The following is a 14,403-nucleotide window of genomic DNA, read 5'->3' on the forward strand; positions in this document are numbered from 1 at the left end:
GTAGGTATGCCAACCTCCAAGTAAGGCCTAGAGTCTTCCCAGAATTACAGCTCTCCTGGAATTACTCCAGAGATCATTTCCCTTGGAGAAAATGGCAAATTTGGAGGATGGACTCTGTGGCGGCACATTTCTGCTGAGCTCCTTCCACTCCCTGAACTCTACCCTCTCGAGGTTCCACCCCAAATCTCCAGGGATTTCCCAAACCAATTTGGCAACCTTAGCTAATATTCTGTGTTTCTTGTCTGAGTTTCTTGAGTACTTACACTATCAGTCTCTCCTTTCTTCATTGCTTTTTTCTGATTTTATGGGTGTTTTCCCAGATTGCACAGGGAAGATTTATATCATCTGGCACCAAAATACCTAATGGACTGCCATATATAGTTCTTTATAATAATGTATTATATAGGGTGGTGCTCATTAGCATTTTGGGTTTTATTACACACTGTTCATCCATCATTATTGCCTGCTGATTAAGATCAACATCTTACACCCCACACTGTCAGATATTAGGTGGGTAAGCAGCAGGTGTAGGGACTTTTTAATAGTGGTACCTGGGTTGCAGAATCCCCTCATTACAAAGACTTGCTTGGCAACAATCTTGCCAGGGCCATGTGAAGATTTTTCTTCCCATTCTCCTTCTAGGATCCCCTTTTTCTTGTGAAGTTTTTAGCTGTTCCATTTTTATTCCATCATAGTTTTTAGGTCATCAGGGATTTTAGAAAGCTTTATGCAGTGCTACCTTGAGGATGTTTTGAGATCATTATCCTAATTTTAATTTGATGTTTGTTTAATTGCTGGTGTCTTGTACACTGTTTATGCTGCTGTTGCCATAGTTTTGTATTTTTATATTTTTTACTGTTTTGTTGTGTTTTCATTGCTGTTTTATTATGTTGTGATTTGCCTCACAGATAGTTATATGAATAGATGACATATAAATAGTTTCATTAAATAGTAAATAAGATGGCACACTGTGTAGCAAGTGTTTGCTTTGAAATTAATTGAGATTTTAGTTTAAAACTGTCAAGCATCAGTCACTTCAACTGAAGTTTCTTCATGTAAATATACATTTCCTTTCAGATAAAAATCTCAGCAATATATTTAGCAGTGTGACTGCACTCTCTTTGGCTAGAAGTCCTCCAGCTAATAGTGCTTACCAAAAGCTTTAGAATGGGTTCAAAAACATGAAACAGTGACATACCTCTATTTATGCAGAATAGTAATTTACTGATAAGATTTACAGTGCTCACTTGCTACCTCATCCATTCCATGATGGCTTCCCATTATCTTTTTCAGTCTGTGGCAACTAGAATGCTTGCATTATGTTCCTGAGAAAGGAAGCCTTCAGTTATCTGCTGTCCAGAGAGATGATGGTGTAGGGGGGAAGGGTTTAAGTTTGTTAGGCATTGGGATGCTTTCTGGAACAAGCAGGAGCTGTACAAAAGAGACGGTCTCCACTTGTCCCCAGATGAAACCAGGCTGCTGGTGTTTAAAATCAAAAAGGTGGCAGAGCAGTTTTTAAATTAAATCTTGGGGGAAAGCCGACAGGAGATGAAATGTGTCTGGTTCGGGAGGACTCATCTCAAAGGGTTAGCTGTTAATTTTCTACCGGGTAATGGATCAGAGTCGTCCACTGAGATGGTGACAAACAGTATGGACTGTCTGCCAAAGTCTCGAGGCAGCAGGAGGAAGGTTGCAGGCCTAACTTGCCTGGGAAATTATAGATGTTTGTATACAAATGCTAGAAGTGTTCAAAGTAAAATTGGTGAGTTGGAATGTTTAGTGTTGGGAGAAAACATAGACATTGTGGGAATTTCAGAAACTTGGTGGAATGAGGAGAATCAGTGGGACACGGTGATTCCTGGATATAAGTTATATCGGAAGGATAGGGAGGGAAGGGTTGGAGGTGGGGTGGCTCTTTATGTCAGAGAGGGTATACAGTCCAGTAAGACTGAGGTCAGAGAATTAGATTCCCTTCTAGAAATGCTTTGGATTGAAATAGAGGGCCCAAAAGGAAATTTAACTGTGGGAGTTTGTTATCGCCCACCAAATCAAAAAGATAAAGAGCCAGTTTGGTGTAGTGGTTAAGTGTGTGGACTCTTATCTGGGAGAAGAGGGTTTGATTCCCCACTCCTCCACTTGCACCTGCTGGAATGGCCTTGGGTCAGCCATAGCTCTGGCAGAGGTTGTCCTTGAAAGGGCAGCTGCTGTGAGAGCCCTCTCCAGCCCCACCCACCTCACAGGGTGTCTGTTGTGGGGGAGGAAGGTAAAGGAGAATGTGAGCCGTTCTGAGACTTCGGAGTGGAGGGCGAGATATAAATCCAATATCTTCTTCTTCTTCTAAAGGATAATTATAATATGATGGAAGTATTAAAGATAGCGGCTAAACGTAAAAACTGTGTCTCAATAGGTGATTTTAACTACCCACAGATTGATTGGGTCAATATGTGTTCCGGTCGAGAGAAAGAGATTGAGTTTCTAGATGCTTTCAATGACTGTGCTATGGAGCAGATGGTCTCAGAACCTACCAGGGGTGGGGCGATCCTGGATTTGGTCCTAAGTAATGCCCAAGACTTGGTGAGAGATGTAAAAGTGATCGCACACCTCACATGTCTCCTGAGAAACCTCTATAAGGGTCAAGAAGCAACTGTCAGAATGGGACATGGAACAACTGATTGGTTTAGAATAGGAACAGGAGTTTGACAAGGATGTATATTGTCACCCTGCTTATTTAATTTATATGCAGAGCACATCATGCGGAATGCTGGCCTGGAAGAAGCACAAGCCGGAATTAAGATTGCCGGAAAAAACATCAACAACCTCAGATATGCAGATGACACTACTCTAATGGCAGAAAATGAGAAGGACCTAAAGAACCTCTTGTTGAGGGTGAAAGAGGAGAGCACAAAAGTAGGCTTGAAACTCAACATCAAAAAAACTAAGATCATGGCATCCAGCCCCATCACACCTTGGCAAATAGAAGGGGAAGACATGGAAGTAGTGACAGACTTCACATTTCTGGGATCCAAGATCACTGCAGACGGTGACTGCAGTCATGAAATTAAAAGATGTTTGCTCCCTGGGAGGACAGCTATGGCGAACCTGGGCAGTATAATAAAAAGTAGAGACATCAACCTGCCAGCAAAAGTCCGTATAGTTAAAGCAATGGTATTCCCAGTAGTAATGTATGGCTGTGAGAGCTGGACCATAAGGAAGGCCGAGCGCAGAAGAATAGATACTTTTGAGATGTGGTGCTGGAGAAGACTCTTGAGAATCCCTTGGACTGCAAGGAGATCAAATCAGTCAGTCTTAAGGGAAATCAACCCAGACTGTTCACTGGAAGGTCAGATGTTGAAGCTGAAGCTCAAATACTTTGGCCACCAAATGAGAAGGGAGCACTTCCTGGAGAAGATCTTGATGCTAGGAAAGAAAGAAGGCAAAAGAAGAAGGGGAAGGCAAAAGATAAGATGGCTGGACAGTGTTACTGATGTAACAAACATGAATTTGAGCAGACTTCGGAGGATGGTGGAAGACAGGAGGGCCTGGCGTGACTTTGTCCATGGGGTCGCAAAGTGTTGGACTTGACTGTGTGCTGAACAACAAAAGCATAATCATTATCTAATTTAGAGTTATTCTGCATAATAGGCTGATTCTTGTATTCCTCAGTTATTATCCCTTTTCATCTAAGTCACAGATGTTACCTTTGGAGTTTTAAATCCATAGGGCTTTTGAAGGGGCTTTACCTGAGGTTTTCAGAACTGAATTCTGATTCCAAAAATCGAAGGAACTGGTCACGCCCCACTGGATCTTTCAACACTTCATCTATGGAGAAAGCCCATCTCTTGACACGGTGCTGAGAAGGTTCTTTGCTGTTATAAAGAGAGGGGAAAATGCTAGTCATTGTTTCCTTGACAAGCTGACAAACAAATTTTTCTCAACAGTAATTTAAATTCACAAAGTACATCAGTAAGCAGTTAAAATGTAAATTAAACTGGAAAAACTACACATCCTTTTGACCTAAAAGATCAGAGAAAAGGAAGGTATGAAAAAGGTGATTTGTTGCCACTGACATATTACTATATAAGCAAGGTAGAACATATGGGTAAAAATTTGGTTGCAAAGGGGGATTTTATGCAACATGTTTGATCATGCTGGACTCTCATAACCCTGTATGGATCTGTACAGTAATCTCTGTCTAATCATAAGTTTCTCAATAATTTCTATCTGACTGAGAGTTTTTCAAGTTGATGAGAATGCTAGCAGGATGTAACCAGACAAGTTGCAAGCCCCATGGATTCTCTTCTAGTTTTCTGACACATCTTTTTACAAAAAAATAGTTTTGAGAAAGCAAACAAGGTCTAGATAATCAGCACGAACTTCTGTGTTCGTGCTGCAAATCTGCAAAAAAAAAAGGGTCTATTCTTTTTAATGTAGTTATTTGATTATGATGTCAAGAAATCCACTCATAAGTTCAAGACATCATATCTCTATGTCCAGGGCTTTTTTTGTATCAGGAACTCATTTGCATATTAGGCCACACCTCCCTGATGTAGCCAATCCCCCAATAGCTTACAGGCCTACTATAAGCTCCAGGAGGATTGGCTACATAAAGGGTATGTGGCCTAATATTCAAAGGAGTTCCTACTACAAAAAAAGCCTTGTCTATGCCTAAGATTTGGTACAGATATATTCTAGTTCAGGGGTGTCAAACATGCAGCTCGGGGGGTTGAATTAGGCCTCCAGAGAGCTCCTATCAGGTCCCCAAACAACTGGTTGTTGTCTACTTCCTTCTTCCTCTCTCTTGTTTCCTTCTGCATCACAGCTTGCTTTGCCAGGCTTGATCCATCACACAGGAACTACAGAGCAGAGTCTCTATTTTCTCCATTGGCTGAAGCTCCTCTCTTGGGGAGGAAGGGGGGGAAGCATAGTTTGCTTTGCCAGGCTCTCTCAATCACACAGCAGAGCTACTGAGCCATGCCCCTGTTCCTTCTATTGGCTGAGGCTCCTTCACCTCCTAGTCCTAGGAAGGAAAGAGCCAGAGCTTCCTTTGCCCAGTTCCCTGGATCCCATTAAAGAGATACAAATAAAACACCTTTAAGACTAACATGTTTTAATCATGTTTTACTTTTAAGGTGTTTTTTTTTAATTACTTTTTGTCTGTGTCCTTTATATAGTTTATATTTGTGCTACCTGGCATTATATTTTATTTGTGCTACCTGGCTTGGCCCACATGGCTTGGCCCTTATACCAAATGGGTTTGACACCCTGCTCTAGTTTCATCCTAATGGCTATAACAAACTAAAGGGCTCTGGGGTTGAATCATAAGAATATAGTGGTGCTGGTCTTAAAATGCTTCGGCAGGAACTCCCACAGGGCTATAGATATGTTCCACAGCAGCTTATATATTTCTTCTTGGGCAAGCTGTTGTTCAGTCTTTTGCGCAAAAGGAACTTTGAATCTGCATTTAGTTTTCATATTATATTTCAAAGTGTAAAAGAACAGTTCCATACGTTTCCACATATGAAAGCCCACCTTTTGACCATGTGTTTTCACTAGTAAACAGCAACTACAGATTACACTGGGATCACCAGGATCACACCGGGGTTTGTGTGTCTTAACGCTTTTACCTTATGCCATTATCATGACGTCAACAGGCTCCCCAGAATTGCTATTTGCTTCCAACGCAGAGGCAACACACTGACAACCTCCCATGTCCCACAACTGGGCAAACAGCAACTCCTGAGGGCCATTTGAAATCAGCAAAACACACTCTATAAATATGTGTGTGTGTGTGGGGGGGGGGGATCGAATCCCAAGTCCCTTTCTGGTGAGAAGGGCACATCTGCTCAAATAAGAAAATGTGGATATTTTTTCACTGACCAACTAAAAGTGGAGGGGGGGGGATATGGTTTTCTGGTTGCAAATTAATATATGTAAATTATAGAATATAAATATAATTCATATTATTATGAATTACATAAAAAGATCAATGATGGATGTGTGTGTGTCTTTGAAATCCATAGCAATAAAATAGTTAGCTGGGCAAAAAGGATTCCTTTGGAAAGTCTCTACTTTACCTTGTTTCTAAGTCCCAAAACATGGTATCATCACTCATCCAGGGATTGGAAGGTTCAGCAGGAGTTATAAAAGGATCATACTCAATGTACTGATCTGAGTAAGCAATTAAACTATAACAGGAGAAATAAAGATACACAGAGATAAGAACAGCCATATTTATAAATGCTTAAAGGATGCTGTTTTGCTTGATTTTTTGAAACAATATATCCATTATACTGCTCATAGACAAAGAAAAGGTTGGACTAAAGGATGGTTTCTACTGAGATGTGCATTTGGCTAAATCCGAGCTGGAAAAAATACCCGAAAAATACCATATCAGCATTTTTCAGGTATTGGTTCAGCCAGATATTGTTTGTCTATCTGAAATGGCCAATCCTCCAAAAATCTCGAAAATATTCATGATTTTTGGGACTGCTGGACAGATGAACTTAAAGGGTATTTAAAGAGATCACAGTCCCTTTAAATGCCTTTTCCAAGCTGTGGTACTCCATGGTGAATTCACCTGGAAGATGTTTAAAGCACATACATTCCCTTAAATGCCTCCTGGGTGAACTTGCTGCTTGGAAAAGGTGTTTAAAGGGACTGCAAGCCCTTTAAACTCTTTTGGAGTTCACCTGCCATGGAGTCATGTGGCTTGGAGAAGGCATTTAATGGGACCATGATCCCTTTAAATGCCTTCCTCCTCTCCACTGAAATCAATGGGGGCACTTTCTTTGAGGGCCCCCAGAATTAGATCCCTGGTCCAATCTTCTTTTAAACTTAGTTTTTTAAAGGAGAGGCACAAGCAGCTATGCTGCAAATTTGGCACTTTTTGTCTGCACGCCCTACAACTTGTGATCTGGACCCTTGCCCCTTTTGGCTTATTAAAGCTTGCCAGAGGGAGCTCAGATATCCTGTACAGGATATCATGAATAGATCCCTGATGGAAGGGCATTTTCCAGCACCTCTTAAAGAGGCGGTGGTCCGCCCTCTTCTGAAAAAATCAACACTAGATCCGGTCAAATTGGCACACTATCAGCTGGTCTCGAATTTACCCTTTTTGGGTAAATTCATTGAGAGGACAGTGGCATTGCAGTTACAGAGTTTTCTGGAGGATGCTTCCGTTCTTGACGGAGACAGTGCTGGTTGTTCTGGTGGATGACCTTCAGTGGCATCTGGACCGAGGCAGCTCGGCGGTACTGATGTTGTTAGCATTCGATACTGTTGACCATCGGTTGCTGACTTGCCGTCTCGCCGACGTGGGGATTCAGGGGCTGGCCTTACAATGGCTTTCCTCTTTCCTCGATGGTCGGGGACAAAGGGTGGTGATTGGGAGTGAACTTTCCCGGAGGCACAAGCTTGATTGCGGGGTGCCTCAGGGGGCGGTGCTTTCCCCAATGTTGTTCAACATTTACATGCGTCCCCTTGCCCAGATTGTCCAGAGGTATGAGTTGGGTTGTCACCAATATGCTGATGATACCCAGCTCTATCTACTCATGGACGGACGGCCTGACTGTGTCCCAGAAAATTTGGACCTGGTGTTACAAGCCGTGGCTGAGTAGATTGAAATGAAACCCAGCGAAGACAGGCCCTTTGCTTGGGTCGACATGGTCCGGGAAGGGAAATTCCCCTACCAGCCTTTGACGGTGTGCCACTGACAATGGCACACAGGGTCAAGAGCTTGGGGGTACTACTGGAGCCTGCCCTGACAATGGAGGCCCAAATAGCAGCCACTGCCAAGTCTGCATTCTTTCATCTTAGGCGGGCAAGGCAGCTGGCCCCTTTCCTGGAACACGACGATCTGGCAACAGTGATCCATACAATGGTCATCTCAAGGTTGGACTACTGTAATGCCCTCTACATGGGGCTGCCCTGTGCCGAACCCGGAAGTTGCAGCTAGTGCAGAATGCCACCGCCTGGCTGTTATTAGGGCTCCCCAAGTGGAAGCACATTCAGCCGGGGCTCCGGGGACTGCACTGGCTGCCAATAATATACCGGGTTCGGTACAAGGTGCTGGTTATTACCTTTAAAGCCCTATATGGCCTAGGACCTGCCTACCTTTGGGACCATCTCTCACCACATGTTCCCCAGAGAGTGCTTAGATCTGGTTCTCAAAATCTACTAACAATCCCTGGGCCGAAGGAGGCCCATCTGAAGTCAACCAAGGACAGGGCCTTTTCGATTACAGCCCCTTGCTGGTGGAACCAGCTACTGGAAGAGGTGAGGGCCCTGCGGGACCTTGGGCAGTTCCGCAGGGCCTGTATGACAGTCCTCTTCCGGTTGGCATATAACTGACCGATACCTGAAAAACCCCAAAGGAAGGTTGTAGGATAGCACATTGATAGATCGTTTTCTTGTTTTCTTGTTTTAACCACTGTAAACTATTTAATGTATTTTAATATTCATTAATCTTATTGTTAGAATTTTATGTTGTGAGCCGCCCTGAGCCGCCTTGGTGAGGAGGGCGGGATATAAATCGAATAAAATGAAATGAAACGAGCCCCAGATACCCTTGGAAGTTATTCTCCATTATACGCTATGGGGACCATTGACTACAAAAGGGTATAACGGAGCTGAAAAATTTGGGTTTCCCCAAATTTTGGGAATATTGATTTGGGAATATCAGAAAATATTGATATTTTTCGGATCCAATATATTCAAACCTGGAAAATACTATTTTCCCCACACCCCTAGGAAAGTCCATTTGTAATTCTATGTTTGTACACTTTGTCTTGTTGTATCTCCTTCATCAGGTCTCTCAGGGTTTCTTTTTCCAAGTCTTCTATCAGGTGTAACTTGTTTTGCACATTTGTACTGTGCATTTTTCTTTGGAGGTTTGAATTGAGCAAAACATTCACCTTGGGTTTTAAAAATTCTCCTCTCTCTTGGCAGAGAATTGGGGGAGTCAATTCAACTGCTTTCCAGCCTCTTCTCAGCCACCCTTTTAGAAATGCTAATAGGTCTAGCAAGAGACAATGGGATGGTCAAGTTCCCCTCCCCTTCAACTAGACAAGTGATATCAAACAGGGAATAGAGATTTGGATAACTTAAGGTGTTAGAAATACTTCAGGAAAAACTTTTTCAAGCTGGCCTGACCTGGTCAGTGGAAGGAGAGAGATGATAAAAACTCCAAGAGCAAGTTTTTCTGTTTTTCTTTTTATTTTTTTTGCTGATTCCATTGAGGCAGACAGAACTCTCACCAGAGGGCTATAGGAGGCAATCATTTTCATATTCTGGCCCATACACCTGAGTAGAAGCTTCAAGGCAACAGGAACCCTTTACAACATCTATAACCTTTTAAATGAAGAACCTGCCTTAGGTTTACATCTGCTAGGGCATGTACAGAGAGAGGGACAGAGGAATTTTGTTTTACTTTTTTTTTTTAATCCGTTGCTCAGTTGGTGCTGTTCTGAGAGTATGTTTGTAACATTTTCTTTTCAATAAATGCTTTATAACTTTTAATGCTGGTAGTGGTTCTCTGTGCCACATTCAAGTCAAATTGCTGCCAACTTGTGGTGACCTCATAGGGTATTTAAAGCAAGAGATGTTCAGAGCAACTGTGGACTTCTTTGGAGGTCTCCCATCCACATACTAACCAGGACCTTGTTTAGCTTCTGAAATCTGATGAGATCACACTAGCCTGGGCTACCCAGATCAGGGCTTATACCATATTAGAACTCCATAATTTCTGGCACACTATTTTTTGAAAAGGAATACGAGGAGGAAGGGAAGGAACAATCACTTGGTAAGTGGTTACTCCCCCAGTGGTGCACAAAATGGCAAGTTGTCCCCATGGTTACCAGATGCTGGATAACAGGAGGCACAGAGGCAAGGCCTCAGAATACAGCAAGGAAGTTGGGAGTTCTGGCCCTTTCAATGGGCAACTCCTGCAAAGGCCAGGTGGTGCCAGTAGCTGAACAGAGAAAAAGAAAAGCCCCTTCAGGTTTTGGAAAAATCAGATGGGTGGCACGTGCCAGGCAGAGACCTTGGGCAGCCATTGGGGTCCAGATGCCTGGCCTTGGAATAGGGTCCACAGGTCACAGCAGGATTGCTCTACCATGTACTGGATCCTGCAAACTATAATAGCTCTATGCAAATGTTTAAAACTGCTTACACTGTATGCTGGCAGACAGAGTGGTATGGCATCTGCTGGCCTTATGTCCTTATAGCAGAATTTCCATGGTGAACTCTAGTGGAGTGCACGAGTACACTCATGGACTCCTCCACATGGCTGGCAATGCTGCCAAATCACATGGAAGAGCCTATGCATGCACACTTGTATGTCCAGGGATACTGGAGATGAGACCAGTGGCCACAATACCTTCCCCCTTATATGTGTACAGTGTTAAATGCTTTTTAAACATCTGCACAGGGTTAATATTTATTACAGGAAATTATTCCACTTTTAAAAAATTATCAATTTTACCTATTTCCTATTGAAATTATAGTTATGTAGGTGTGACACACCATCTGGGTTTCATATATCAGCATTTCACTCTTGATGCCATGAACCATTGATTTAAATCCAACTGTGTACATATGTTTCTGTGAATACCTGAGATTTGCTAACTGTCAAATGTTAATAGTCCTGATAAACCCTGTGAACATCTGAACACAGAGATACATCACTGAATACTGACATTCACACTCGAATGCTGACATTTACAAAAATCTGGACATCCATTGTAACTTACACACAGAATATATTCCTACACTAACTCTAGTTGTTATATTGTGCACAGATCTTAGGGATGAAAGATCACTGTGGCCCATGGAGCTGTCTAATTGCTCTCTTTCAGTTGTCATGGGCAGGGCTAAACCACTGTTTCTATATTCTTAAAGATCAGAAATGCTGCTGCTTGTGGTGAGAACATCTTTTCCCCATAGACAGACAGGGAAAGGCTACTGTTCTATTCACAAGACATTATAATCAGGTCTTATTCTGATAATTACATTTCATGACTGCTGCAAGGGAGGAGGGAAAAATATTTGCTTTTGGAGATAAGCAGAGTGGAAACAATGGGAAGAATAAGTGGAGGTTAAAAATCAATTGGGTGCTGTTGTCTGTGAAACTCGCATGTCTGCTGTCCCACATCTCTGCTGAACAGTAAACCTCTGGCCCTGTTCACACAGCATGTTGAGTCCGTGTTAAATTGACCCAGTTCTGTTCTGAACATCTTTGTTCCGATATTATCGATCAGACTGCCATACTACAATTTGAATCAGTCCCGGTGAAACCGTCTTCTGCCGTCCACACAACGGCACCATGCAGTTATTTTTTTCTTCCACTATTACGCGCATACACACATTATACACATACGTTAAAACATTATGTGGTTATGCGGTTATGTGCATATCGCTAAGTAGTAAAAAAAAAAGGCAACTGTAAACCAGATGTCTGAGGCTCCTTTTGCTCTGGGACAGCCTTCAGACATCCGGAAGTTGTTTAATATCACAGCAGAACTATCCAGATGGAAAAAACTATGAGGTGAAACCAGAGAACTAAAAAAACACCACAAAGGAGCAGGTAAAAAAATAATCCAGTTCCGAGAAGGATTTTTTTTGGGGGGGGGGGGGGGAGGGCTACCATGAGTTAATACCGGGAGTCAGATGTTGCTGTCTGATCAGCCACTTTAAATCCGGAAGGAAACAGCAGTGATATCTGATTATACTGTACGTCTGAACAGGGCCTCTGTGTGCTAAACAGGAAGCTGGTTTCCTTTTTGTCTTTTTGTTTTTTACAGCTGATGTTATAAATTTGACAATTCAAATTTACTTCACATAGCATTTCAACATAAACTCAAAGCCTGTGAGCACAACATGAAGGGGACAGGAGAATTTCCAGGGTCTTTTCCCATCTATGATCCCAGTCAAACTTGCCAGGTCCTTGCCCAAGAATGAGGCCTATACCTTTCAATGAACTTCTCCATTTTTCCTTTCTTTCAACTACATGCTACTTTTTTGACCAAACGGTCCTCAAAGCAGCTGACAAAAGCTAAAACAACAACAACAAAAAATCAGAGATATAGAACAGAGCTTCTGACAACAGGCCAGGGAGGAAGAAGAGCTAGTAAACCTGGCTGCTAAGGTTTGACCAGTGAAGTGGAGGACACGGATATGAAGATTTCTATAACCCCAACGTGAATTAAGATTGCCAGGAGAAACATCAACAATCTCAGATATGCAGATGACACTACTCTAATGGCAGAAAGTGAGGAGGACCTAAAGAACCTCTTGTTAAGGGTGAAAGAGGAGAGCACAAAAGTAGGCTTGAAACTCAACATCAAAAAAACTAAGATCATGGTATCTGGCCCCATCACACCTTGGCAAATAGAAGGGGAAGATGTGGAAGTAGCGACAGACTTCACAGTACTGGGATCCAAGAACACTGCAGATGGTGACTGTAGCCATGAAATTAAAAGACGTTTGCTCCTTGGGAGGACAGCTATGGCAAACCTGGGCAGTATAATAAAGAGTAGAGACATCAACCTGGCAACAAAAGTCTGTATAGTCAAAGCGATGATATTCCCAGTAGTAATGTATGGCTGTAAGAGCTGGATCATAAGGCCGAGCGCAGAAGAATAGATGCTTTTGAGATGTGGTGCTGGAAAAGACTCTTGAGAGTCCCTTGGACTGCAAGAAGATCAAATCAGTCAGTTCTAAGGGAAATCAACCCAGACTGTTCCCTGGAAGGTCAGATGCTAAAGCTCAAATACTTTGGCCACCAAATGAGAAGGGAGCACTCCCTGGAGAAGATCCTGATGCTAGGAAAGACTGAAGGCAAAAGAAGGGGATGGCAAAAGATGAGTTGGTTGGACAGTGTTACTGATGTAACAAACACGAATTTGAGCAGACTTTGGAGGATGGTGGAAGACCGGAGGGCCTGGTGTGACTTTGTCCATGGGGTCGCAAAGAGTCAGACTCAACTGTGCGACTGAACAACAAATGTGAACATCTGACAAAGCCTCCGTGTGAAAGGGCCGGCTCCAGTTTGTGGCCCCATGATCAATTTATGGAATTGAGGTTTAGCTTCTTTGCCACTGACAGTCTCTGAAGATTGGCACTGGTTTCTGCCTCTGAATCAATGAAATGATTGCAGTGGATTTAAGTGCATTTTGAACTGCTGGTTTATTGGGTCAAAGTGAAATTTGGATGAACACAACATATATTAAATTGTTTTAATGTTTACACTTTTTAAATTTTTTTCACAATTATACTCTTTTTAATTGATTATAAATTTGTTGCCATTAATTTGCAGCCGTGAACCCTTAAGGTTTTTTGTGGGCCTTTCTATGACAGACAGTGATACAGAACTAGACAAAGCACTATTTCTACTGAATGACAACCTTGCCTCAATGTAGAGTTGCTACCCACCAGGTGGCACCTGAAGATCACCTGTGTAAGGAAATGCCCCTAATTTCCAGAACATCGTAGTCACCCGTCTGGTTGCCAGAGTGCCTGGAGACAAAGCTCTCACACATCTGCCAGAAGAACGTGGGTTTGTCTACCAGAATGGAAAGGACTTATGAGTACTAACATCCACAATGCTAAAGCAGCGCTCCGTGTTCCTAGAGCAGTGCTAGCAAGGAGAATGGAGGGCTTCCAGTCGCTTTGGTGAACGCCATCTCTATCTTGGAGCGGAAGAAAGTGCGCCGCTAGGAGCTATCCAGGCCATGCGGTTTTCAGCCTTGACCATAGAATCCACTTTGGGAGGCTAACACCAGCTGTCTTCCAGCAATACGAAGACTCCATTTCAGCTAAGCAAAAGGCACAAGTACACAACAGATGTCACCCATCCATGAGGCAATCAAGCTTATCCAGGTGTGGACCCTGCCGGACCACCCAAGCCTTTGTCCAATGAAATCTAGGACAAAGACTGGTGACAAGAAGAACACTGAAGAAGAGGAAGACCATCTTCAACCAGAGCCAAGTTCTTTGTATAAACCAGGTGTTACCTTAGGTAGTAATTTGGCCATCTATTGTCACCTTTTTAGATAAGTTTGATAGTCTTAAGCACCCCTCCACCCAGCAATTTCTCCCATTCTTCTCCCCAACTGTCATTTTGGAGCCTCCCCTTGGCCCATGGTTACCTGTACAGCCAATCAGGTAACCCTGGCCCAAGCTTGTTCATTGGTCAGTTATGGGCACCCAATTAGGTGCCACCAATTAACTTACTATTGGTTACTACAGCAGTCCAGCCCTTATGGTCACTGTACAGCCTCCCCCTTTTCTCCTCCCCTGTACCTCCCATCCCCTGAGGGTCCAAGGTGGACTATTTAACCTCTGACCTAGCTCCACTCATGTGTGCATCTAGCAGTATCCCAGTTCTGCTGTCTAGATCCATCCCCG

General features: G+C 42.9%; 1 protein-coding gene across 6 annotated transcripts in view; it reads right to left on the reverse strand.

Moving 5' to 3' along the window:
- RGS6 (regulator of G protein signaling 6) overlaps positions 1-14,403 on the reverse strand; it is a 413,592-nt gene that overhangs the window by 64,214 nt on the left and 334,975 nt on the right. For all 6 annotated transcript variants that reach the window (XR_009556626.1, XR_009556627.1, XM_060262314.1 and 3 more), the window contains exons 13-14: positions 6,075-6,185; positions 3,741-3,866 (exon numbers count right to left, since the gene is read on the reverse strand). Coding sequence is in view for 4 of the 6 variants with exons in the window: in XM_060262314.1 (XP_060118297.1) it covers positions 3,741-3,866; positions 6,075-6,185 (237 nt within the window). In the remaining 2 variants the exon portion in view is untranslated. The remainder of the gene's footprint in view (positions 1-3,740; positions 3,867-6,074; positions 6,186-14,403) is intronic.

Source organism: Heteronotia binoei, chromosome 21 (assembly GCF_032191835.1).
Source record: "Heteronotia binoei isolate CCM8104 ecotype False Entrance Well chromosome 21, APGP_CSIRO_Hbin_v1, whole genome shotgun sequence".
NCBI lineage: Eukaryota > Metazoa > Chordata > Lepidosauria > Squamata > Gekkonidae > Heteronotia > Heteronotia binoei.